This window comes from Pristiophorus japonicus, chromosome 19 (genome assembly GCF_044704955.1).
Source record: "Pristiophorus japonicus isolate sPriJap1 chromosome 19, sPriJap1.hap1, whole genome shotgun sequence".
Taxonomy (NCBI): Eukaryota; Metazoa; Chordata; class Chondrichthyes; family Pristiophoridae; genus Pristiophorus; species Pristiophorus japonicus.
This window is the reverse complement of record NC_091995.1, coordinates 34,005,390-34,031,629: the sequence shown is the minus strand read 5'-3', so window position 1 is coordinate 34,031,629 and position 26,240 is coordinate 34,005,390. Positions and strand designations below refer to the sequence as shown.

The 26,240-nt window shown below is 50.9% G+C and overlaps 1 protein-coding gene across 3 annotated transcripts in view; it reads right to left on the bottom strand.

Moving 5' to 3' along the window:
• Positions 1-8,129: 8,129 nt before the first annotated feature.
• The window catches only part of LOC139229820 (PHD finger protein 1-like), a 56,303-nt gene continuing 38,192 nt past the window's right edge, over positions 8,130-26,240 (bottom strand). For 2 of the 3 annotated variants that reach the window (XM_070861410.1, XM_070861411.1), the window contains exons 8-16: positions 26,131-26,226; positions 24,584-24,652; positions 22,151-22,274; positions 20,340-20,407; positions 18,899-19,048; positions 15,694-15,817; positions 13,364-13,455; positions 11,888-11,980; positions 8,130-8,739 (exon numbers count right to left, since the gene is read on the bottom strand). In XM_070861410.1, the coding sequence (XP_070717511.1) occupies positions 8,373-8,739; positions 11,888-11,980; positions 13,364-13,455; positions 15,694-15,817; positions 18,899-19,048; positions 20,340-20,407; positions 22,151-22,274; positions 24,584-24,652; positions 26,131-26,226 (1,183 nt within the window). In that variant the 3' untranslated portion in view covers positions 8,130-8,372. The remainder of the gene's footprint in view (positions 8,740-11,887; positions 11,981-13,363; positions 13,456-15,693; positions 15,818-18,898; positions 19,049-20,339; positions 20,408-22,150; positions 22,275-24,583; positions 24,653-26,130; positions 26,227-26,240) is intronic. The other variant, XM_070861412.1, reaches the window with a different exon arrangement.

The following is a 26,240-nucleotide window of genomic DNA, read 5'->3' as shown; positions in this document are numbered from 1 at the left end:
GAGCTGTGAGGAGGATGCTAAGATGCCGCAGGGTGACTTGGACAAGTTAGGTGAGTGGGCAAATGCATGGCAGATGGAGTATAATGTGGATAAATGTGAGGTTATCCACTTTGGTAGTAAAAACACGAAGGCAGAATATTATCTGGATGGCGGCAGATTAGGAAAAGGGGAGGTGCAACGAGACCTGGGTGTCATGGTACATCAGTCATTGAAAGTTGGCACGCAGGTACAGCAGGTGGCAAATGGTATGTTGGCCTTCATAGCTTGAGGATTTGAGTATAGGAGCAGGGAGGTCTCACTGCAGCTGTACAGTGCCTTGGTGAGGCCTCACCTGGAATATTGTGTACAGTTTGGGTCTCCTAATCTGAGGAAGGACATTCTTGCTATTGAGAGAGTGCAGCAAAGGTTCACCAGACTAATTCCCGGGATGGCAGGACTGACATATGATTGGATTGACTGGGCCTGTATTCACTGGAGTTTAGAAGGATGAGAGGGGATCTCATAGAAACATATGAAATTCTGATGGGACTGGACAGGTTAGATGCAGGAAGAATGTTCCCAATGTTGGGGAAGTCCAGAACCAGGGGACACAGCCTAAGGATAAGGGGTAAGCCATTTAGGACTGAGATGAGGAGAAACTTCTTCACTCAGGAGTTGTTAACCTGTGGAATTCACCACTGCAGAGAGTTGTTGATGCCAGTTCATTGGATATATTCAAGAGGGTGTTAGATATGGTCCTTATGGCTGAAGGGATCAAGGGGTTGGAGAGAAAGCAGGAAAGGGGTACTAAGGTGAATGATCAGCCATGATCATATTGAATGGTGGTGCAGGCTCGAAGGGCCTACTCCTGCACCTATTTTCTATGTTTATCGCTCAAAAAATCTGTCTATCTCCGCCTTAAATACATTCAATGACCCAGCCTCCGCAGCTCTCTGGGGCAGAGAATTCCAGAGATTTACAACCCTCTGAGACAAGAAATTTCTCATCTCAGTTTTAAATGGGCGGCCCCTTATTCTGAAACTATGGCCCCTAGCTCTCGATTCTCCCACGAGGGAAAACATCCTCGCTGCATCCACCTTGTCAAGCCCCCTCATTATCTTATATGTTTCAATAAGATCACCTCTCATTCTTCTAAACTCCAATGAGTATAAACCCAACCTACTCAAACTTTCTTCATAAAACCCCTGCATCTCAGGAATCAACTTCGTGAACTTTCTCCAATGCAAGTATATCCCTCCTTGTTCCAGGTGTGGCCTTACCACCCAAAAGTTTTATACTCCAGCTTTTATAAAGTAATGGTTTATGGACTAGATCCAAGATACTCCACAATTCGTAGAGGTCTTACTGGAGGACACGGGAGCCTCCTCGGTCAAAGTTCCTCAGACAAGTTACAGGTAAGAGATGCATGCTTCACATCCTGGATTGGTCAACTGTCATCTCACCCTGCTCACGTGGCTCCTGTGTGGCTCTCCATAATAACAGGGCAATGGAAAACATATCACCAGCTATCGGTGAGTGAGCGAACCCCAGCACCTATCCGTGAATGAATCCCGGTACCTATTGGTGTGACCAAACCGCAGCACCTATCGGTGAGTGACTGAACCCTGGCACCTATCAGTGAGTGAATGAATACCGGCACCTATCGGTGAGTGAACTCCGGCCCCTATCAGTGAGTGACTGAACCCCGGCACCCATCGGTGAGCGAGCAAACTCCGGCACCGTCGGTGAGTGAATCCCGGTACTTATTGGTGAGTGACCGAACTGCAGCACCTATCGGTGAGTGACTGAACCCCAGCACCTATCCGTGAGTGAACCCTGGCACCTACCGGTAAGTGACCGAACCCCGGCACCTGTCGGTGAATGAGTGAACACCGGCACCTATCAGTGAGTGAGCCCCAGCACCTGTCGGTGAATGAGTGAACCCCGGCACCTGTCGGTGAGTGAATGAGTCCCAGTACTTATCGGTAAGTGAACGAACTGCGGCACCTGTCGGTAAGTGACCGAACCCCAGCACCTGTCGGCGAGTGAGTGAACCCTGGCACCCATCGGTGAGTGAGTGAATCCTGGCACCCATCGGTGAGTGACCGAACCCACCTACGATTTAGCGCCGTCGGGAATGCAGAGGAAACAAACCAGAAACACGGAGCAGTATCATTATTGCCTCCTGCCCCCGCGACAGCCTGGGCTCTTTCCAATCAAACGGGTCTACCTAAATCGCTCGAAACCAGCCTCATGCCGCCCCCTCCCTTCTGTTGACTGTTTGCACCGGCTGGAACACAAAGCGTTGGAAGTTGTGCTTCAGTTATGTAAAGCTGTGGTTAAGAGCACATTTAGAGCACTGCATTCAGTTCTGGGGTTTGGTCACTTACCGCAACGCAGGAAGGCTACACCGGCCTGGGAAGGGGTACAGCGCAGATTCACCAGAACGACACCGGGGCGAAAAGGGTTAAATTATGTGGAGAGGTTGCGTGGACTATTCCCAGGAGTGGGGAAGATTAAAGAGCGATCTAATGCAAGTGCTGGTCGATAGGGCAGAAACTAGTTCCTCTGGTGGTGGCGGGAGCCCAGAATAGGGCACACAAAATTAGAGCGAGGCCGTTCTGGGGTGATGTTGGCGAAGCACTTCTTCGCACAAATGGTAGTGGAAATGTGGAACGCACTCTCCCCAAATGGTGTTGACGCTGGGTGGGTGGGGTCAATTGATCATTTCAAAAGTGCGATGGCTAGATTTGGGTCGGGTATCAAGGGATATGGGAGCGAGGTGGGCGAACGGAGTCAAGATACAGTTCGGCTGCGACCTGACTGAAGGGGGCGTGGGGGGGGGGGGGGGGGGGAAAGACATTGAGGGGCTGCTCCTGGTTCGTGGCGCACGGCGCACTTCCGCGGCTCGAGTTCTGAAAGGACAAACGCAGGGAACACCAGGTGCTTTGGAAGTCTTTACCTTTTGAAGAAGAAAGTGCTGTAGGCAAGAACAAAAAAAAACAAGACAAGGAAAGATTTCTCAGCATTCCAAAGCCATCCAGTACAACAACAACAACAACAAAAGTAGCAGCATACACAGGAAGAGGGCGGGGGGCAAAGAAAACTCCTTCATTTCTCCAAAATACAAAAACAAAACATTTTACACAAACGAAAACAGAACTTTATTTTTATATAATATATATTTATATTTATATATATGTGTAGAATTTTATTTTTAATTACAGAATAGCAAAATAAACTTTTCTCCCCAAAAACACGACCGTGAGCATCCGGAGAGGAGGTCCCGTCCTGACGGCTGGCGTTCAGCTTAAACAAGCGGTAAAGAAACTGGGGCCGGGGAGGCGATCTCACGACAGCTTCCTCTTTCGACGTCCGGACGAAGAGATTTGAAATGAAGAAAATAAACAGGCAGGCCCAACGGAACCGCCCCAAACCCCCTCCCTCCGCTCACCCTACCTCTGCCCCACCACACCCTCTTGCGGCTTCCCTAAGGTTCTGCACTGCTCAAACCGTGCTTTTGAGGGTGGGCGGGGGCGCAAGTGGAGGGTGGTGGGGGTAGAAAAAAATCCCCAGCGCTGACGGACGGGCCAGTTAACTTCCGTTCATTCAATAGCTCCATTCCCCAAGTGCTCTGCCCACCCCCCCCCCCCCCCCCACTCCCTCACGCTTACCATGGAGAGGCACGATGAGGTAAACAGTCCCACTGCCAGCGAGAAGCGTCCTTCCTTCGCGTGCCAGCCGAGGTCGGGAGCGCTGGCGGGGAGTTATTCAACTGTGGGAGGCGGTCGCAGTCCAACCCAAATCCCCCCCTTCCACAACCAACCTGGTCCAAGGGCAGGGGGAGGGGGACAAGATGAAGAGTAATTGGATAGTGTTCAGAAGCAGGAACCCTGGCGGATTTCTTATCCTCCACTCCCTCCTCCTCCCCCCCCCCCCCCCCCACCCACAAACAAGGCTACATGCGTGTCTCGTAACAGGAGTTTACAAGTAACAGCTAACCAGAAATGCGAGCTTACACCTATCAGGACAGAATGGACATGCTGGGAAAGCGGAGGAGTAATAGAGGTCGTAAAAATTATGAAAGGATACAGAGAGAATGTTTCCACTTGTGGGGAAGAGCATAACTAGAGGCCATCAATATAAGTTAGTCACCAAGAAATCCAATCGGGAATTCAGAAGAAACTTCTTTACCCAGAGAGTGGTGAGAATGTGGAACTCGCTGCCACAGGGAGTGGTTGAAGTGAATAGTATCGATGCATTTAAGGGAAGGCTAGACAAGTATATGAGGGAGAAGGGAATAGAGAGTTATGCTGATAGATTTTGATGAGGAAAGACGGGAGGAGGCTCGAGTGGAGCAAAAATTTGGCAGATGGAGTATAACGTTGGAAAGTGTGAGGTCATGCACTTTGGCAGAAAAAAATCATCAAAGAGCAAGTTATTATTTAAATGGAGAAAGATTGCAAAGTGCTGCAGTACAGAGGGACCTGGGGGTACTTGTGCATGAAACACAAAAGGATAGTATGCAGGTACAGCAAGTGATCAGGAAGGCACATGGAATCTTGGCCTTTATTGCAAAGGGGATGGAATATAAAAGCAGGGAAGTCTTGCTACAGCTATACAGGGTATTGGTGAGGCCACACCTGGAATACTGCGTGCAGTTTTGGTTTCTATATTTACGAAAAGATGTACTTGTTTTGGAGGCAGTTCAGAGGTGGTTCACTGGGTTGATTCCGGAAATGAGTGCGTTGACTTATGAGGAAAGGTTGAGTAGGTTGGAGTTCAGAAGAATGAAAGGCAATCTTATCGAAACGTGCAAGATTGAAGGGGCTTGACAAGGTGGATGCAGGGAGGATGTTTCCACTGATGGGGGAGACTAGAACTAGAGGGCATAATCTTAGAATAAGGGGCTGCCCATTTAAAACTGAGATGAGGAGGAATTTCTTCTCTTAGAGGATTGTAAATCTGTGGAATTCACTGCCTCAGAGAGCTGTGGAAGCTGGGACATTGAATAAAATTAAGACAGAAAGAGACAGTTTCTTAAACGATAAGGGGATAGGGGTTATGGGGAGTGGGCGGGGAAGTGGAGCTGAGTCCATGATCAGATCAGCCATGATCGTATTGAATGGCGGAGCAGGCTCGAGGGGCCAAATGGCCTACTCCTGCTCCTATTTCTTATGTTCTTATGTTTATAAATGCTGGCATGGACTGGTTGGGCCAAATGGCCTGTTTCTGTGCCAAAGATCCTATGTAATCCGATTGGGAGCTGTGACCACGGCTTGTTGACAGGAAGTGGTCTGCTGTACTATCACTGGGCCACCAATGGAAAGGCAGCTTGCTACCGCCTCAACTTGCCAGTAGTGATGTCATTGCCTCCCCCCACCAACAGCTAATGGCCGACGATGGCATAGTTTGTGCCTCCAGACGGCTCGCTAGCGTCTGGATCGTTGCTCCATTGAAGGGGCTCCCTTGTTCTGGGGGGCGGGGGGGGGGGGGGGGGGGAAAATCGCTGTTCCTGTTATTGGAAACGGATTTTAATTCTTCACTGCAGTCCCGACCTCAGCGTCACTGAGGGGAACTGTTCCGCTTGCTAAACCGCTCGGTGAATAGCGCAGTGGAAAAGGTTTCGTGCTTTGTGGAGAAGGAAAAATATTAACAACAGGCTCGCTTTATTCTCCACTTCTCTGTCCGGCCTCCGCAGAAATGAATGGAAAATTCAAACAAGAAAGGCGAATAGAGCACGCTGACAGTTAATGAGCTGTCAGACTTAAACCTCTCGCTCAGTTCGATCTGTAATGCAATGTATTCTGCACTACACTCTCCTACACTACCCCAGAGAGCTGTGGAGGCTGGGTCATTGAATATATTTAAGGTGGAGATCGACAGAGTTTTGAGCAATAAGGGAATAAGGGGTTATGGGGAGCGGGCGGGGAAGTGGAGCTGAGTCCATGATCAGATCAGCCGTGATCTTATTAAATGGCGGAGCAGGCTCGAGGGGCCAAATGGCCTACTCCTGCTCCCATTTCTTATGTTAAACCCACCCACACTTGCTGTTAAAAAAAACCACGGTAAAAGCTTCAGACTATCTTGCGGTTACAGACTGCAGGCCACCTGTGGTGAAAGGGACAAAGAGAAAATGAGTCGCAGAAAGAGATACACGGAGAGAAAAACACACAGATGCAGACAGATAAGAGGGAGAGAAGGGAAACAGGGCAGACAGAAATAGGGAGAAGGAGCAAGAGAATAGGAGAGAAAAAAGAGAGATATACGCAAGGCGAGACCCGCGGTCTGATACAGCCCCTCCCTCCCCGAATACGCAGTTCCATACACACCCACCCTCCACCCCACCCCCCTCCCACTGACTCACAGTTCCAAACAACCCCCTCCCCCGACACGGTCCCATACACATCCCCCGACACACAGTCCCATACACACACCACCCCCCCCGACACACAGTCCCATACATATCCTCCGATACACAGTCCCATACGCCACAGATACCCCCCTTCTCCCCAACACAGTCCCATACACCCCACCGACACACAGTCCCATACAGCCCCCACCCCCCCAAACAAACATTCCCATACACAGTCCCACACACACCCACCCCCACACACACCGTCCCATACACCGCCCCCCCACACACAGTCCCATACACCGCCCCCCCCACACACAGTCCCATACACCGCCCCCCGCCAAACACACAGTCCCATACACCTCCCCGCACTCAGTCCCATACACCTCCCCGCACTCAGTCCCATACACCCGCCCCCCCAAACACACATTCCCATAAACCCTCCCACACACAAAGTTCCATACCCCCCCCACAGTCTCATACACCCCCCGCCCCCAAACACACATTGCCATACAACCCCCCAACACAGTCCCATACATCCCCCCCAAACATACAGTCCCGTATACCTCCCCCACACACAGTCCCAAACACCCCCCCACAAACACTCAGTCCCATACACTCCCCCAACACACAGTCCCATACACCCCCCCCAAACACACAGTTCCAAACAACCCCTCGCCCAAAACACATAATCCCATAAACACCCCACCAAACACACAGTCCCATACCGCCCCCCCCCCAAACACATAGTCCCATACATCCTTCCCAAACACACGGTCCCATACACCCCCCCTCCAAACACACGGTCTCATACATCCCACCCCCAAACACATTCCCATACACACACCCCAAAGAACACAGTCCCATACACCTCCCCCACACAGTCCCATACACCCCCCCAAACATACATTCCCATACACCCCTCGCAAACACACAGTCCCATACACCCACCCCCTCCAAACACATAATCTCATACACACACCCCCCCAAACACACAGTCCCATACACCACCCCCTAAACACAGTCCCATACACCACCCCTAAACACAGTCCCATACACCACCCCCGCAAACACACAGTCCCATACACCCCCCCGCAAACGCACAGTCCCATACACCCCCCCAAAACACAGTCCCATACACCACCCCCGCAAACACACAGTCCCATACATCCCCCCGCAAATGCAGTCCCATACACCCCCCCGCAAACGCACAGTCCCATACACCCCTCCCAAATGCACAGTCCCATACACCCCCCCGCAAACACAGTCCCATACATCCCCCCGCAAACGCACAGTCCCATACACCCCTCCCAAATGCACAGTCCCATACATCCCCCCAAAACACAGTCCCATACACCACCCCCCCCAAACACATTCACATACACCCCCCAACGTCCCCCCAAACACACAGTCCCATACACACCCCGCCAAACACACAGTCCCATACACCCTCCCCCCCAACACACAGTCCCATACACACACCCCCAAACACATAATCTCATACACATAATCTCATACACACACCCCCCCAAACACACAGTCCCATACACCATCGACCCCCAATCCCATATACTCTCCCCCCCCCACCCGCAAACACAGTCCCATACACCCACCCCCGTAACACACAATCCGATACACACCCCGCCAAATACACAGGCCGACAACACACGCCCCCCCCCCCCCCCCTCAAGACCCCGACACACCACCCCCTAGATCCCCCCCGGCCCTCGCTACAGTATCTGCCGTCTCTCCAGACTTCACACTTCCCGCACGACGTTCCCCCCCCGCCCCCCAGGACAGTTTTGTCTCTCTGTGCGAGCACTTTCTCCCCAATCCTATGTAGGCAGCAAAAAGGGCTCAAGCCTGTCAAAAGACTTCCAAAGGTTAAAAAAAATTGCGCGCGTTTAAAAACCCACGTTCCGGTGGCTCGCGGGCGTCGGTGGTCGCCGCTGTAGGTGGGCACGTCGCCCCCCCCCCTCCCCCAACCCCCGTGCGCAACCCCTCCCCCTGCCTTTCGCCCGGGCCTCCGATTCCGGGGCTAAAATATGGAGGAGCCGCCCCACTCCACCAGGTACTGCACTTTGTTGTCCAGGGTGAGGCGACGGGCCAGGATCCGCACCGTCTCGCCCCGCGCCAGCCGGCCCATCGCCCCGAAGTAGCTGTTGACCGACGAGCGGAAGTAGGAGAGGGGAAGATCGTCGTCGCTGGAGTCGCAGGGCGACCGGGCCTCCATCGGGTTGTCGGAGCCGTCCTCCTCCTCCTCCTCCTCCTCTTCCCCCTCCTCCTCGTCCTCCTCGTCCTGCTCCGTCTCCCCGGGCTCGGGCGGGCGCTCCTCCGCGCCCTCCTCGCCGTCCGACAGTCGGCCGGCAGCGCCTCTGGACCGTGCCTGACTGCCCGAGTTCTCGCTGAGGGAGACAAGGCGGGGGGGTGGGGTTAATAAATCGCAACAAATTGATTAGACTTATATTGAGGATGTAACTGATAGGGTAGATAAAGGGGAACCAGTGGATGGAATATATTTGGATTTCCAAAAGGCATTCGATAAGGTGCCACATAAAAGGTTATTACACAAGATAAGGGCTCATGGGATTGGAGGTAATCTATTAGCATGGATGGAGGATTGGCCAACGGACAGAAAACAGAGAGTCGGGATAAACGGGACATTTTCAGGTTGGCAGGCTGTAACTGGTGGGGTGCTGCAAGGATCAGTGCTGGGGCCTCAGCTATTTACAATCTATATTAATGACCTAGATGAAGGGACCGAGTGTAATGGATCCAAGTTTGCTGACGATACAAAGCTAGGTGGGACAGTAAGCTGTGAGGAGAACACAAATGTTTCCAAAGGGATAGAAATAGACTAAGTGAGTGGGCAGTAAGATGGCAGATGGAGTATAATGTTGGAAAATGTGAGGTTATCCACTTTGGTTGGAAGAATAGAAAAACAGAATATTTTTTAAAATGATGAGAAACATTTAAATGTTGGCGCTCAGAGAGATTTGGGGGCACTTGTGCAAAAACACAGAAAGCTAGTATGCAGGTACAGCAAGCACAATCATCACAGGCTATCCCTCGAGCGAGGATGACTTGCTTCTATACGAGTTCACAGATGTTTCAATGAAGGACCCGATGTTCCAGTCCTGAACTACATCCTGAAGGGGGGGTGGAAGATGCCTGTGCGTGGATTTTTTTTAAAGGTATGGTGGCCGTTGCACACCAGCCACCACACGGGCTTGACAAGAGCGAGGTCTTGGTCCAGTGGCAAGGGTTAACCAGGACAACTAGAGACCTGCTCTGCTACACGGACGCAGTGCGCCCACATGTCGTAGTGTGGGCTGGCCCGTGCTGCCCCTGGGCCCTCGGCTCTTCTGGGCTCCGTACCCTCAGTCGTCGCACCTTCGCAAATGATGCTCCAGCTCTATTTATGGCCCCGACCTGCGGTGGTGTTCTCACACAGGTCGGGGCGGCCTTACAGCAAGCAATAAGGAAGGCAAATGGCACGTTGACCTTTACTGCAAGGGGGTTGGAGTACAAGAGTAAGGAAGTCCCGCTACAATTGTACAGGGCCTTGGTGAGACCACACCTGGAGTACTGTGCACAGTTTTGGTCTCCTTATCTAAGGAAGGATATACTTGCCTTGGAGATGGTGCAACGAAGGTTCACTACTGATTCCTGGGATGAGAGGGCTGTCTTATGAGGAGAGATTGTGTAGAAGGGGCCTATACTCTGTAGCGTTTAGAAGAATGAGAGGTGATCATATTGAAACATACAAGATTCTGAGGGGGATTGACAGGGTAGATGCCGAGAGGTTGTTCCCCCCCCGCCCGGCTGGAGTGTCTCGAACCAGGGGTCACAGTCTCAGGATAAGGGGTCGCCATTTAAGACTGAGAAGAGGACGAATTTCTTCACTCAGAGGGTTGTGAATCTTTGGAGTTCTCTGCCTCGGAGGGCTGTGGAGGCCGAGTCTCTGAATATATTCAAGGCGAAGATAGATAGAATTTTGGAGTCAAGGGGACTCAAGGGATGTGGGGACTCGGCGGGAAAGTGGAGTTGAGGTCGAAGATCAGCCATGATATTATTCAATGGCGGAGCAGACTCGAGGGGTCCTGTGGCCTTCTCCTGCTCCTGCTCCTTATGTAGTGATCGGTGAGTTTTTAAATATATATATATACAGGAGTGTTATACCCTGTAACACACGGTGTGTTATATAATGTATACAGGAGTGTTATACCCTGTAACACACGGTGTGTTATATAATGTATACAGGAGTGTTATACCCTGTAACACACGGTGTGTTGTATAATATATACAGGAGTGTTATACCCTGTAACACACGGTGTGTTATATAATATATACAGGAGTGTTATACCCTGTAACACACGGTGTGTTATATAATATATACAGGAGTGTTATTATATAACACACCGTGTGTTACAGGATATAACACTCCTGTATATATTATATAACACACCGTGTGTTACAGGATATATATACAGGAGTGTTATACCCTGTAACACACGGTGTGTTATATAATATATACAGGAGTGTTATACCCTGTAACACACGGTGTGTTATATAATGTATACAGGAGTGTTATACCCTGTAATACACAATGTGTTATATAATATATACAGGAGTGTTATACCCTGTAACACACGGTGTGTTATATAATATATAAAGGAGTGTTATACCCTGTAACACACAGTGTGTTATATAATATATAAAGGAGTGTTATACCCTGTAACACAGTGTGTTGTATAATATATAAAGGAGTGTTATACCCTGTAACACACGGTGTGTTGTATAATATATACAGGAGTGTTATACCCTGTAACACACAGTGTGTTGTATAATATATAAAGGAGTGTTATACCCTGTAACACACGGTGTGTTGTATAATATATACAGGAGTGTTATACCCTGTAACACACGGTGTGTTATATAATATATAAAGGAGTGTTATACCCTGTAACACACGGTGTGTTGTATAATATATACAGGAGTGTTATACCCTGTAATACACAATGTGTTATATAATATATAAAGGAGTGTTATACCCTGTAACACACAGTGTGTTATATAATATATAAAGGAGTGTTATACCCTGTAACACACGGTGTGTTGTATAATATATACAGGAGTGTTATACCCGGTAACACACACTGTGTTATATAATGTATACAGGAGTGTTATACCCTGTAACACACAATGTGTTATATAATATATAAAGGAGTGTTATACCCTGTAACACACGGTGTGTTGTATAATATATACAGGAGTGTTATACCCTGTAACACACAGTGTGTTGTATAATATATACAGGAGTGTTATACCCTGTAACACACGGTGTGTTGTATAATATATAAAGGAGTGTTATACCCTGTAACACACGGTGTGTTGTATAACAGACAGGACGCTCCCTTCCCTCCCAGCACTCGAAATGGTTCATTTGACTCCCTGGAGAGATGGATCTCCTGAATTTGGCTGGTGCAACAAGATGCAGAAAGTGGGTGGGTGGGGCGGTTAGCAAAATGAAGAAGAACGAGGGTCTCTCACCCGTACTCGAACGAGGAGGACGAGGAAGATTCCAGGCTGCGGACGGTATTAGAGGACGGTTGAATCGACGCGAACATCATCTTTGGAGGCGTTCTGCCGAATGAAGAGAGAGGGTTGAAAAGGTGATCGATCCTCCCTTCCACCCCTGCGCTCTCGCCACAATCCACAGTTGAGGCGGTAGCAAGCTGCCTTTCCATTGGTGGCCCAGTGATAGGAAGTGGTCTGCTGCACTGTCAACAAGCCGTGGTCACAGCTCCCAATCGGATTACATGGATTACACAGCACAGAAACAGGCCATGCGGTCCAACCAGTCCATGCTGGCGTTTATGCTCCACTCGAGCCTCCTCCCGTCTTTCCTCATCATAATCCTCCATTCCCGTCTCCCTCATATACTTGTCCAGCCTCCCCTTAAATACATCGATACTATTCACTTCAACCACTCCCTGTGGCAGTGAGTTCCACATTCTCACTGCTCTCTGGGTAAAGAAGCTTCTTCTGAATTCCCGATTAGATTTCTTGGTGACTATCTTATATTGATGGCCTCTAGTTATGCTCTTCCCCACAAGTGGAAACATTCTCTCTGTCTCCACTCTATCAAAACCCTTTCATCATTTTAAAGACCTCTATTAGGTCACCCCCTCAGCCTTCTTTATTCAAACGAAAAGAGACCCAGCCTGTTCATCCTTTCCTGATATGTATAACCTCGCATTTCTGGTATCATCCTTGTAAATCTTCTCTCCAGAGTCTCTATATCTTTTTTATAATATGGCGACCAAAACTGTACGCAGTACTCGAAGTGTGGTCTAAACAAGGGTCGATGTGTGTTCAGCATAACTTCACTACTTTTCAATTCTATCCTTCTAGAAATAAAGCTTAGTGCCTGGTTTGCTTTTTTTTTTAATAAATGTTGCGACATAAACTAGAGGTGATCCAAAACTCAGCTGTCCGTGTCCCGTTCACCTCGCTGACCTACGTTGGCTTCCGATTAAGCAACGCCTCGATTTCAAAATACTTATCCTTATTTTCAAATCCCTCCATGGCCTTACCCCTCCCTATCTCTGTAATCTCCTGCAGACCCACATCTGCCCCCCCCCCCCCCCCCCCCCCCGAGATGTCTGCGCTCCTCCAATTCTGCCCTCTTGAGCATCCCTGATTATAATCGCTCAACTATCGGTGGCCGAGCCTTCTGTTGCCTGGGCCCCAAGCTCCGGAACTCCCTCTCTAAACCTCTCCGCCTCTCTTTCCACCTTCAAGACGCTCCTTAAAACCTAGCTCTTTGACCCAGCTTTTGGTCACTTATGCAGCTCGGTATCAAACTGTTTTTATCTCATAACACTGTTGTGAAGCGCCGTGGGACATTTCACGACGTTAAAGATGCTATATAAATACAGGTTGTTGTTGTTAACCTGTACTTGAGGAAGACCAATATCTACAGCTGCCCACACCCCCCCAGCCCTGGTGGAATGGTCCACTTACCTTTCAGTACTCTCCCTGACGGGACACGTACTGCCGCTGCCTCTGCAGCCTTGGTAGGACTGATTGGGGCTGGAAGGATTCACCACCACATTCTGCAGACACAAGAACACCAACACCGTGAGCTCACACACGGCACTCGCCCTCCCCTTCCCTTCCCTCCCCCCCCATCCATACGCCCTGCCACTACCGGTGCAAACGCACACTATGGCAGCACGAGGAAGTGGGGTCAATGGACCAGCTCGGCACCACTCTCGCACCGTGCCCCCCACCTAACTCACCTGCGCAAAACCAAGTTATTCGCATCACACGGTCCCACTCTTGGGGTCTGAACACTGCAAATCATAACTCGCACGCACAGGGAGGTGGAAACCTGGGGACTTCTCGCCCCTCCCCAAAAGGTTGGGGGGTCATAAGAACATAAGAAATAGGAGCAGGAGTTGGCCATACGGCCCCTCGAGCCTGCTCCGTCATTTAATACGGTCATGGCTGACCCGATCATGGACTCAGGTCCACTTCCCTGCCCGCTCCCCATAATCCCTTATCGTTTACGAAACTGTCCATCTCTGTCTTAAACTGATTCAATCTCCCAGCTTCCCCAGCTCTCTGAGGCAGTGAATTCCACAGATTTACAACCCTCCAAGAGAAGAAATTCCTCCTCATCTCAGTTTTAAATGGGCCTCATTCTAAGATTATGCCCTCTAGTTCTAGTCTCCCCCATCAGTGGAAACATCTTCTCTGCATCCACCTTGTCAAGCCCCCTCATAATCTTATACGTTTCGATAAGATCACCTCTCATTCTTCTGAATTCCAATGAGCCCAACTGCTCAACCTTTACTCATAAGTCAACCCCCTCATCTCCAGAATTAACCTTGTGAACTTTCTCTGAACTGCCTCCAAAGCAAGTATATCCTTTCTAAAATATGGAAGCCAAAACTGCACGCAGTGTTTCAGGTGTGGCCTCACCAATACCTTATATAGCTGTAGCAAGACTTCACTGTTACATCCCCTTTGCAATAAAGGCCACGATTCCATTGGCCTTCCTGATCACTTGCTGTATCTGCATACTATCCTTTTGTGTTTTATGCACAATTACCCCCAGGTCCCGCTGTACTGCAGCACTTTGCAATCTTTCTCCATTTAAATAATAACTTGCTCTTTGATTTTTTTTCTGCCGAAGTGCATGACCTCACACTTTCTAACATTATATTCTATCTGCCAAATTTTTGCCCACTCACTTAGCCTGTCTATGTCCTTTTGCAGATTTGTTATGTCCTCCTCACACATTGCTTTTCCTCCCATCTTTGTATCATCAGCAAATTTGGTTACGTTATACTCAGTCCCTTCTTCCAAGTCGTTAATATAGATTGTAAAGAGTTGGGTCCCAGCACTGATCCCTGCGGCACCCCACTGGTTACTGGTTGCCAACCCGAGAATGAACCATTTATCCCGACTCTCTGTTCTCTGTTAGTTAGCCAATCCTCTATACATGCCGATATATTACCCCCAACCCCGCGAACTTTTATCTTGTGCAGTAACCTTTTATATGGCACCTTGTCAAATGCCTTCTGGAAGTTCAAATACACCTCATCCACTGGTTCCCCTTTATCCACCCTATTCATTACATCCCAAAGAATTCTAGCAAATTTGTCAAACATGATAGATTTTTGTTGGTTAGGAAATGGAGGGATATGGAGCAAAAGCAGGTTAATGGAGTTGGGGTCGCAGATCAGCTGCGATCCAATTGAGTGGTGGAACAGGTTGGTTGGGCCAAATGGTCTCCTCATGTGCATTGACCCTCTTACATCAGAAACACAGGAAATAGGAGCAGGTGTAGGCCATACAGCCCCTCGAACCTGCTCCGCCATTCAATAAGATCATAGCTGATCTGTGACCTCAACTCCACTTTCTCGCCCAATCTCCGTATCCCTTGATTCTCCGAGACTCCAAAAACCTATTGATCTCAGCACTGAATGTACTCAAAGAAATTCCAAAGCTTCACCATCCTCCGAGTGAAAAAATTCCTCCTCATCTCAGTCCTAAATGGCCGACCCCCTTAATCTGAGACTGTGACCCCTGGTTCTCGACTCCCCAGCCAGAGGAAACATCTTCCCTGCATCTACCCTGTCAATCCCCCTCAGAATCTTGTCACCTTCTCCCTAGTGCATTTTCTCGGTGCCTTCAGCTTTCTGTAAGCCCCCAGTCCTCGTCCCTTCGACCCGGGGATCTGCTCGTACCCCAGGTATGTCTCTCCGCACCCTCTCCCTCCCCCTCCGACTGCCCACGCACTCCCTGTCTCTCTCTCTCTCTCTCTCTCTCTCCCCGCCAGTTACCTGACTGATGGCTTTCTGCAGCAGTCGTCGGGCTCGCCTGGTCTTCAGCTCGTACAGGTCCTGGGGGTCTCTCCGGCGAGCGGGTCTCTTCACCTTCAGCTTCTTCAGCCCCTCGACCACTGACCTGGAAGGGGAAGGGAGGGAGAAAGACAGACTTACATTTATATAGCACCTTTCACCACCTCAGGACATCCCAAAGCGCTTTACAGCCAATGAAGTACTTTTGGAGTGTAGACACTGTTGTAATGTGGGAAACACGGCAGCCAATTTGCACACAGCAAGCTCCCACAAACAGCAATCTGATAATGACTCAGATAATCTGTTTTTTTGTTATGTCAATTGAAGGATAAATATTGGCTCCAGGACACCGGGGATAACTCCCCTGCTCGTTTTCAAAATAGTGCCGCGGGATCTTTTACATCCACCTGAGAGCGCAGACGGGGCCTCGGTTTAACGTCTCATCCGAAAGACGGCATCTCCGACAGTGCAGCGCTCCCCCAGCACTGCGCTGGGAGTATCAGCCTAGTTTTCTTGTCTTCAAGTCCCTGGAGTGGGACTTGAACCCGCGACCTTCTGACTCAGAGGTGAGTGCGCGACCCACTGAGCTGGCTCACCCAAAGAGCCGGCACAGGCACGATGGGCTGAATGGCCTCCTTCTGTGCTGTATCATTCTATGAAGTGGGGATCTTGGCATTAATCTGCACAGTGGAACAATTCCACCCCCCCCCACCCCCACCATCACTCACTCACTCACTCACTACAGCCCCGCCACACAAAAACGAAACAGGCAGATGTTTACATCGGTTAAAAAAGTGAGAACCATTAACCATTTGCAGCAGCTTAAATTTTTAAAGTGGCCAGTCGTAGCGGCTTAAGTGCAGCGTCTATTTCGGGCAGAACCCGCTGTGCTTACTCACCAGCTCACAACTCGTTAAGGTGCATCGCAACGCAAGGGCAATCAGAAGCAAATAAATTGCTCCATTGCCATCTCCTGTCGCCTTGCACCGTCATCCCTTTCCTCATTTAATCTCTCCTGCCTTCCACCCAATCACAGACCTTCCCCTTTTGTTCTTTCCTCCCAGTCATGTATTTGCTTCACGGGTTCTTTGCTTAATAATTCATAGCAACACATTGCTATTAAGAACTAGTTGGTTTATTAACAACGGTTTAACAACGACACCACACATTACCAGTTCATGCACCAGGCTCACAACTGCATACCTCATCGTGGATCCCCTGAACCCAACTGACTGGGGTTTTACTGAGTCTTGTGAACATCATGTGACTGGCTAAGCCACTCACAATGCAACACAGCTCTCCATTATCTTTGGTGAGAGCTTTAAATCAAGTGCCCCCTTTTTGTAAGGGCATTAGAACCCACAAATGTACAAACTAACATGGGAACGTTACCAAATCAAATTAGAATTCTGTTCCCAGGGGTGACGATGCACTCCAGTCCCTCCGGCGCTCACCTCTCGCGGAAGGCCGCGAGCGTACCGGTGGACACCGCCTGCTCCATCTCTAGGGACACCCTGGCTCGGATGTAAGCGCGGAAGAGAGGCAGGCAGTCGGGCTGAACGACCCCCTCGACCGCCCGCTGCCTGGACCGGCTGATGGCCCCCTTGGCCGTGCCCAGGAGCAGTCCTACGAGGAGGCCCTCGGACCTACCCGCTCCCCTCCGCACAGGGTGCCCAAAGATCAGGAGTGTGGGACTGAAGTGCAGACAGACTTAGAGGAGCAGCCCCTTCAAATAATGGAACAGGGGCTGCAATCTCGCATACTCCATAAAAACATGGAACACGGACTCTTCCAGACCGCAGAAATTGCAGGCGGCCTGGGAGCCCGTGAACCGACTTAAAAATCGATTGCACGGGCCTGCTCCGTGCACCACCCTCCAGGCCAAGTTGCAACAGCTCTGCAAGCCTGTGAGCACACTCACAGGTGCATACTTTATACCGACCTTTCCCTGCCTCTGTACTTGTTTAAAACCTGCTGCATCTCTAACTTTTTCCAGTTCTGATGAAGGGTCACCGAGCCGAAACGTTAACTCAGTTCCTCTCTCCGCTGATGCGACCATTTGCGGTTTGTATTTAAGTAAATAACACCGGGTCAATGTTCCATTACCCTTTTTGTGTCCTTAAGCCCTTCTAATCGGCTCTTAAGTGGTGTGGGGTTACAGCGTATACTAAACACTGCCTGCAGTTTAAATAAGGCTGCTCATAGTGATTCCACAAGACCTGGGCAGATGGCTGGGAAATCCGCCCCCCCCGCCCCATCAATCTTGGCTGGAGACCACACTGCTGGAAGTGACGGGCATCGATTTTACACCCGTTATTTTGTATTATTTTGACAAGGGTATTACGAACATAAGAAATAGGGGCAGGAGTACATAAGGCCCCTCGAGCCTGCTCCGCCATTCAATATCATGGCTGATCTTCGACCTCAACTCCACTTTCCCGCCTGATCACCACATCCCTCGATTCCCCTACTCTCCAAAAATTGATCTATCGCAGCCTTGAATATATTCAGTGCCCCAGCCTCCACAGCTCTGTGGGGCAGAGAATTCCAAAGATTCACCACCCTCAGAGAGAAGAAATTCCTCCTCTTCTCTGCCTTATCTGGCCGACGCCGTACCCTGAGGCTGTGCCCCCTGGTTCTAGACACACCAGCCAGGGGGGAAACAACCTCTCAGCATCTACCCTGTCAATCCCCTTCAGTATCCTGTGTGTTTCAATGAGATCACCCTTCATTCTACTAAACTCCAGAGAGTATAGGCCCATTCTACATCATCTCTCATCATAGGACGGCCCTCTCATCCCAGGAGTCAGTAGTGAACCTTCGTTGCACCGCCTCCAAGGCAAGTATATCCTTCCTTAGATAAGGAGACCAAAACTGTGCACAGTACTCCAGGCGTGGTCTCATAAGAACATAAAAAATAGGAACAGGAGAAGGCCATACAGCCCCTCGAGCCTGCTCCGCCATTCAATAAGATCATGGCTGATCCGATCATGGACTCAGCTCCACTTCCCTGCCCGCTCCCCATAACCCCTTATCATTTAAGAAACTGTCTATCTCTGTCTTAAATGTATTCAATGTCTCACCAAGGCTCTGTACGGGGTTACGGAATCATGGCGGGTAGACTGAGCCAAGGTGCAGCGCTGGGAGTCGGAGTTACGACGAGTTCCCGGGGCCGACCTACACTAACCTGCTGGGGGCACGCAGCGGGCTGGGGCAAGTCCCAGTGAGCTGGCTGGCAATCTCGCACAGAGCAGCAGCGGGCGGAGGCTGGGGCGGGAAACGCTCCTGCAGGCCGAAGATGCACTTCTTCTTCTTGATCTCCTTCCCAGACACGAATCTGAAGAGAGAGAGAGAGACAGAGAGTGAATTAAAAAAAATGAATGAGAAAGAGAGAAAGAGTGAGAAACAGAGAAAGAGAAATAGAGAGGGAAAAAATAGTCAGTGAGGGAGAATGAGAGTGAGAGAAAAGGAATGAGAGCAAAACGGGAAAGAGAAAGAAAAGGACAAGAGAGACAGAAAGAGAAAGAAAGAGAAATACACACACAGCTGAGAAGATTTTATCTATTTAAAACTGAAGGGGAAAGAGGGAGAGAGACACAGAGAGGGACACAGAGAGGGACACAGAGAGGGACACAGAGAGGGACACAGAGAGGGACACAGAGAGGGACACAGAGAGGGACACAGAGAGGGACACAGAGAGGGACACAGAGAGGGGGAGACAGCGTGACGGGGGGTGGAAAGAGAGCCAGACAGAGGGGGGTGAGGGGGAAGAGTGGGGGTGGGGGGAAGAGAGCGAGACGGGGGGAGGGGGGGAAAGAGAGAGCGCGGGGGGGGAGCGAGAAGGGGGGGGAGGAGGGGGTGAGGGCAAGAGGGGGGCGGGGAGGGAAGGGAGCGGGGGAGAGAGGTGGATGCGAGCGAGAGTGCGGGAGAGTGCGGAGAGTGCGGAGAGTGGGGAGAGTGGGGAGAGAGGGGAGAGAGGGGAGAGAGGGGAGAGAGGGGAGAGAGGGGAGAGAGGGGAGAGAGGGGAGAGAGGGGAGAGAGGGGAGAGAGGGGAGAGAGTGCGGGAGAGGGGAGAGAGCGGGGGAGAGTGCGGGAGAGTGCGGGAGAGTGCGGGAGAGTGCGGGAGAGTGCGGGAGAGTGCGGGAGAGAGGGGAGAGAGGGGAGAGAGAGGGAGAGAGCGGGAGAGAGCGGGAGAGAGCGGGAGAGAGCGGAGAGAGGGAGAGAGCGGGAGAGAGCGGAAGAGAGCGGGAGAGAGCGGGAGAGAGCGGGAGAGAGGGGCGAGAGGGGAGATGGGGGGGCTGGGGGGGGGGGAAGAGAGTACAAAGAGCAATGTAATAATGAGCAGATAATGTCTCAGGTGATGTTGATTGAGAGATACATATTATCCGGGACACTAGGAATAACTCCCCTGCCCTTCTTTGAAATAGTGCCATGGGATCTTTTACATCCACCCTAGAGCAGGCGGGGCCTCGGTTTAACGTCTCATCTGAAAGACGGCACCTCTGACAGTGCAGCACTCCCTCAGCACTGCACTGGGAGTGTCGGCCTGGATTTATGTGCTGAAGTCCCTGCCGTGAGTCATGAACCCATGACCTTCATAGTTGGTGAAGTATGAAGGACTCTCTTACCTGTTCCTATGGCTGTTCAGGGCACTCAGGAGCTGCTCGTAGCGATCGGGCTTTGAGGCCCCGGCAAGCTAATAACAGGAAATTACACGGGTTAAACAGGAAGTGCTGGGGAGAGGAAGGAAAGAAAAATGCCCCCCCCCCCCCCCCCCAAAATTGTGGCGATCACATTTACCCAAAGGAATCGCAGCCATGAGAGAGAGCGCGCGAGAGAGAGAGCTGAAAACACATTGTCACGAAGGCTCAGCTTATCGAGGCGACCTGGGAGGGCCCGGGTTCGATGCTCAGCCTGTGCTGGTTAGCTGTTGCCAGACACCAGGGCACATGTCGGGACGTTACAACAGGCCACACAGAGTGCCCTTGCGTTAGGGAGGGCGGAAAAATATCAGCCAGCGGTTCTGTTCCTGATCGCTATCCAGTGACCAACACCCCACGCCACCCCTTGTTGGAAGGCGGCAGGTAAGGATGTGGCAGCCAGGAGGGGGATGGTGGGTCGGGCGTGCGAATGATGCCCCTCTAGTCGAATAGCCCATCAGCAATCAGTGCCGTCGACCCATGGGCCTTTGAACGAGATTCCGTTCCACAGCAAGATTCAGCGGCTTCGGAAGGGAAAAGGAAGCAAAATGATGCTTTTGGGGTGGGGGAAGAAATTCATCGGACCATAGTTTTCTGCTGAGGGCACCGACAGACCCTTGGGTAAGGATCCACGGATATCAGCAACCCTTGTATATCACCCCCCCACCCCCCGAGGGACCATACACCCACGTACCAGGCCAGACAATGAGCACTAGCGGGCGAGACAGTGGCAATATCGTGGTTACTGGCACAGGGCTTTCCAACCCGAAGGCGACGAGTTCGAATCCCACAAAGGCAAGTCAGCGAAACATAATTCAACCGCCATTTAAAATTCTAGCTGGATCACTGATGCCTTTTGGGGGGGGCGGGGAAGGAGAGGGGAGACTTGGTCTGAATTTACATAGCTCTGAATTCCTGACCCTGCCCTCACTCAGTGTCCACGTGCACTACCAAGGTCAGGATCAATATCCTGGAACCTGAGTTAACCCGGGAGGCGGACGGGGATCGGGTGTGATGATGGTTTTACACCCCCACCCGCCCGCCCTATTATAAGTCAATATCAGGCGGAGCGCAACAGATCCCGTGGATTCCCGCCCGGGCTGTTAGGTTCAAATTACCTCCCTCCCGCCATGAGTCAGCCTCCCAGAAAATGAGTGGGGAGGGAAAAGGGGGTGAAGGAAGAGACAGATCCTAAAACTTGAAGTACAGTTTACGCATTCAATGCGCTTCTGTGTATTTATTTTCCCTCAGTCGGTGCGGGATACCGGAATAATCGGGAAGGTCGGCGGGATTGAGGTCCTGTCACAATACCGGGATAATCGGGAAGGTCGCTGGGATCGATGTTCTGTCACAATACTGGGAAAATTGGGAAGGTCGCTGGGATCGAGGTACTGTCACAATACCGGGATAATCGGGAAGGTCGCTGGGATCGAGGTACTGTCACAATACCGGGATAATCGGGAAGGTCGCTGGGATCGAGGTTCTGTCACAATACTGGGAAAATTGGGAAGGTCGCTGGGATCGAGGTACTGTCACAATACCGGGATAATCGGGAAGGTCTCTGGGATCGAGGTGCTGTCACAATACCGGGATAATCGGGAAGGTCGCTGGGATCGAGGTCCTGTCACAATACTGGGATAATTGGGAATGACGGTGGGATCGTGTTCCTGTCACCCCAATACTGGGATAATCGGGAAGGCCCGTTTCCCCGAGCTCCCGCTCCCGCTCCCCGTGCCTACCTTTCCGACCAGCAGATTGTCCCAGTTCTCATTGGCGAAGGCCAGGATCTCCCGCTCGAAGTCGAAGTACTTCCTCCTGCAGCATGTGCCGAGGTGGTACAGGACCAGGTGGGCGATGTCGACCCTGAACATCACACAGACCGCCAGAGTGTTAACACCCCTCCGCCTTCCCCCAAATACCCGCCTCCGCCCGCCCATCACATCGATCAGCAGCACGGCGCTTACCCGCTGCACCGGCCGAGTGAGGTGGGGTGTCGTTCCGGTGCGGCTCGCGGCTTCGGCCGCACGGCCAGCTCTTGACCCAGCAAAGCGGCAGAGAAACCCCCCTATCCCTGGGACAGGGCCTGCAAACTTAGTGAAACCCGTAAACTAGGGGCGCCTCCGGGACTCGCGTTCCTGCTTCACCAGAACAAAAGGAATAGGAGCAGGAGGCGGCCATTTGGTCCCTCGAGTCCGCTCCCCCACGCCCCGACAGAGTGAAAAATCTGCAACCCCTGCCAGCATTTGTATTTTCCGTTTGTTTGGTTTCCCGGTTCATTGCCCTCCCGGGGTCCTTCTCCATGTGTCCGGATCCAGGGATGTGTTCCATTGACTATCCTGCACTGGGTGAGGTGGCTGCTGTAACAAGAGTGTGCCTGGGAGAACCCAGCCAAATTGGGAGTGGGGAGGGGTTGGGGGGATTAATATCCTGCAGACCACTATCCGGGACCCGCTGCACCAACGGAGCGGGATGCAGTGTCATCCAGGTGTGGCTCACAGCTTGTCGAATGGCGAGCTATTTACCCAGCGTGCACAGCGGCAGAGAAACCCCCCCCCACCCCCCTATCCCTGGGACAGAGCCCTGCCCATGTTCCATCCCAGAGATGGGAGCGCTTTCTCTGCCGCTGCGGTTTCAAGGTGCAGCTCGCGTCCTGTTGCAACGTCAGCCGGGTCTCAGTGGGCAGCGCCCCCGCCTCGGAGTCAGACGGTTGTGGGTTCAAGTCCCACTCCAGGGACTGGAGCACATAAATCCAGGCTGACACTCCCGGTGCAGTGCTGAGGGAGCGCTGTGGCTGTCGGAGGTGCCCTCTTTCAGAAGAGACGTTAAACTGAGGCCCCGTTTGCGCTCTCAGGTGGACAGAAAAGATCCCATGGCCAATACTTATCCCGCAATCACATCACGAATACATTGGTAGCGTAGTGGTTATATTACTGAACTAGTAATCCAGATACCTGCACTAATGAGCAATGAGACCAGAGTTCTAATGTTGCCCTGGCAGCTGAGGAATTTAAATTCAATTAAATAAATCTGTAATTAAAAAAAAAACATCTCGTATCAGTAATGGTGACCATAAAACTACTGGATTATTGTAAAAATCCATCTGGTTCACTGATGTCCTTTCGGGAGGGAAATCTGCCGTCCTTACCCGGTCTGGCCTATCTATATGTGACTCCAGACCCACAGCAGTGTGGTTGACTCGTAACTGCCCCTCGGCTCACCACCACCTTCTCAAGGGCAATTAAGGACGCTAGCAACACCCACATCCCGTGGACGGAGGAGGAAAAAAAATGGTGTGTGTGGAACCTTGCTGTGTGCAAAGGCCAGGCCGATCTGATCCCAGGGGCGCGTGCAAACTGCGTGTGGGCCTTCGTAGAGGCCCAGAGCACGAGTCTACGAACCTCTGGGGCCATCAGGTCGGTCGGTATTTCTCTTGCAGTTGGGACGCCTCCGACCGCAAACGCAGGCCCATTATTCAAAACAGCAAAGTTATTTGATTTTTTTAGCAAGCAATACGCGAAGCCAAACAGGTTCCAGATTCTTCCATTGGTTTCCCTGAGTTTCCGTGCTATTTGTGGTTCACGTGATGTCCAACTGTGTTGGTAAATTGGATGCAGGTCTGTCTGGGGTCGTTCCACAGAAAGAAAGACTTGCATTTATATAGCGCCTTTTCATGACCACCGGACGCCTCAAAGCGCTTTACAGCCAATGAAGTACTTTTTGAAGTGCAGTCACTGTTGTAATGTGGGAAACACGGCAGCCAATTTGCGCACAGCAAGCTCCCACAAACAGCAATGTGATAATGACCAGATAATCTGTTTTTGTCATGTTGATTGAGGACACTGGAGATAACTCCCCTGCTCTTCTTTGAAATAGTGCCAAGGGATCATTTACTTCCACCCGAGAGGGTTTAACGTCTCATCTGAACAACCGCATCTCCATCAGTGCTGAGGGAGTGTCAGCCTAGATTTTATTTGTGCTCCCTTGACTGCTGCACAGGTAATCTACAATTGCATTGCTTCGATACATAAGCAGCTTGAACAGCAGGACCAATCCAGTTGTACATGGAGCGCAGGAAGAGAGTCAGAGACCCACCTACACAAGTTACAGCTGGTGTGTAACTGGTCTTTACAAAAGGCACACACACACATTGTGATTAAGGACACCGTACTCACCACTCCAGGGGCAGTCGCTTCACGTACTCCGACTCACCAGTACAGACACAGCACACGAAGAGGTAGAACCTACAAATTCAACACAAGGCCACATATTTATCAGCGACATTTTGGGCAGTTATAATCCAGTTCCTGGGCACAGAGCACAAACGGCCCACTTATTTACACATTAGGTCAACTATAAACCTGAGAGGGCCTGAGAGTGTTTGATGGGACAGTGTGGAGGGAGCATTACACTGTATCTAACCCGTGCTGTACCTGCTCTGGGTGTGTTTGATGGGACAGTGGAGAGGGACCTTTACTCTGTATCTAACCCGTGCTGTACCTGCTCTGGGTGTGTTTGATGGGACAGTGGAGAGGGACCTTTACTCTGTATCTAACTTGTGCTGTAATACTGGTAGTGAGTTTACTTATACACCTAAATGGACAATGTTAGATGATGCTATCAATTCTGAGATTGTTGTCATATGATCTTTTTGTCGTATGCTGCTACACCAGTAGATGGCATCATTGCACTAAACACACACCATTTCCACTGGAATGTGTTGTGGCAGATAAGACAATTTTGCACGATTGGAAACTTTACACCTTAACAGAATGATAGCTGAAATGTAGACGGGTTGACTCCAAACTGGCTATAGGTTCCATCATCATAAGTGGTTTCAGCAGGATAAGGATTACATTACTGGCCAGTGTATATGTTGCCAGCGATTCCCATTTATTAAGCAGGGTAAGGATTACAGGACTGGTCAGTGTATATGCTGCCTGCGATTCCTGTTTATTCAGCAATGTAAGAATTACAGGACTGGTCAGTGTATATGCTGCCTGCGATTCCTGTTTATTCAGCAATGTAAGAATTACAGGACTGGTCAGTGTATATGCTGCCTGCGATTCCTGTTTATTCAGCAATGTAAGGATTACAGGACTGGTCAGTGTATATGCTGCCTGCGATTCCTGTTTATTCAGCAATGTAAGGATTACATAAACTCCCCGCTCTTGTATTCTATGCCTCAGCTAAGAAAAGCAAGCATCCTGTATGCCTTCTTAACTATCAAAATTTGACACCGAGCCACATAGGGCACAGGCAAGTTTTAAGGAGCGTCTTAAAAGGAGGAGGGAGGTGGAGAGGTTTTGGGAGGGAATTCCAGAGCTTAGGGCCCAGGCACCTGAAGGCACGGCCACCAATGGCGGAGCGATTATAATCAGGGCTGCTCAGAGGCTAGAATTAGAGGAGCGGTGGGGGGGGGGGGCTGGAGGAGATTAGAGATAGGGAGGGGCGAGGCCATGGAGGGATTTGAAAACAAGGATGAGAATTTTGAAATCGAGGCATTGCTTAACCGGGAGCCAATGTAGGTCAGCGAGCTCAGGGGTGATGGGTGAGCGGGACTTGGTGCGAGTTAGGACACAGGCTGCCCAGTTTTGGATGAGCTCAAGTTTACGGAGGGTAGAATGTGGGAGGCCAGCATGCAGTGGGTGGGAATAGTCAAGTGTAAAGAGGCAACAAAAATCATGAAGACATGCGCAGTACCTCGGCCCGGCGATCTCACCTGTCTCCGTAGAGGAGTGGCTTGTTCAGGCACTGGGTACAAGCCTCGTGGAACCAGTGCTGACATCGACAGCACTGCAGCATCTTCAGATTCCACCTTGTGAAAGAAAG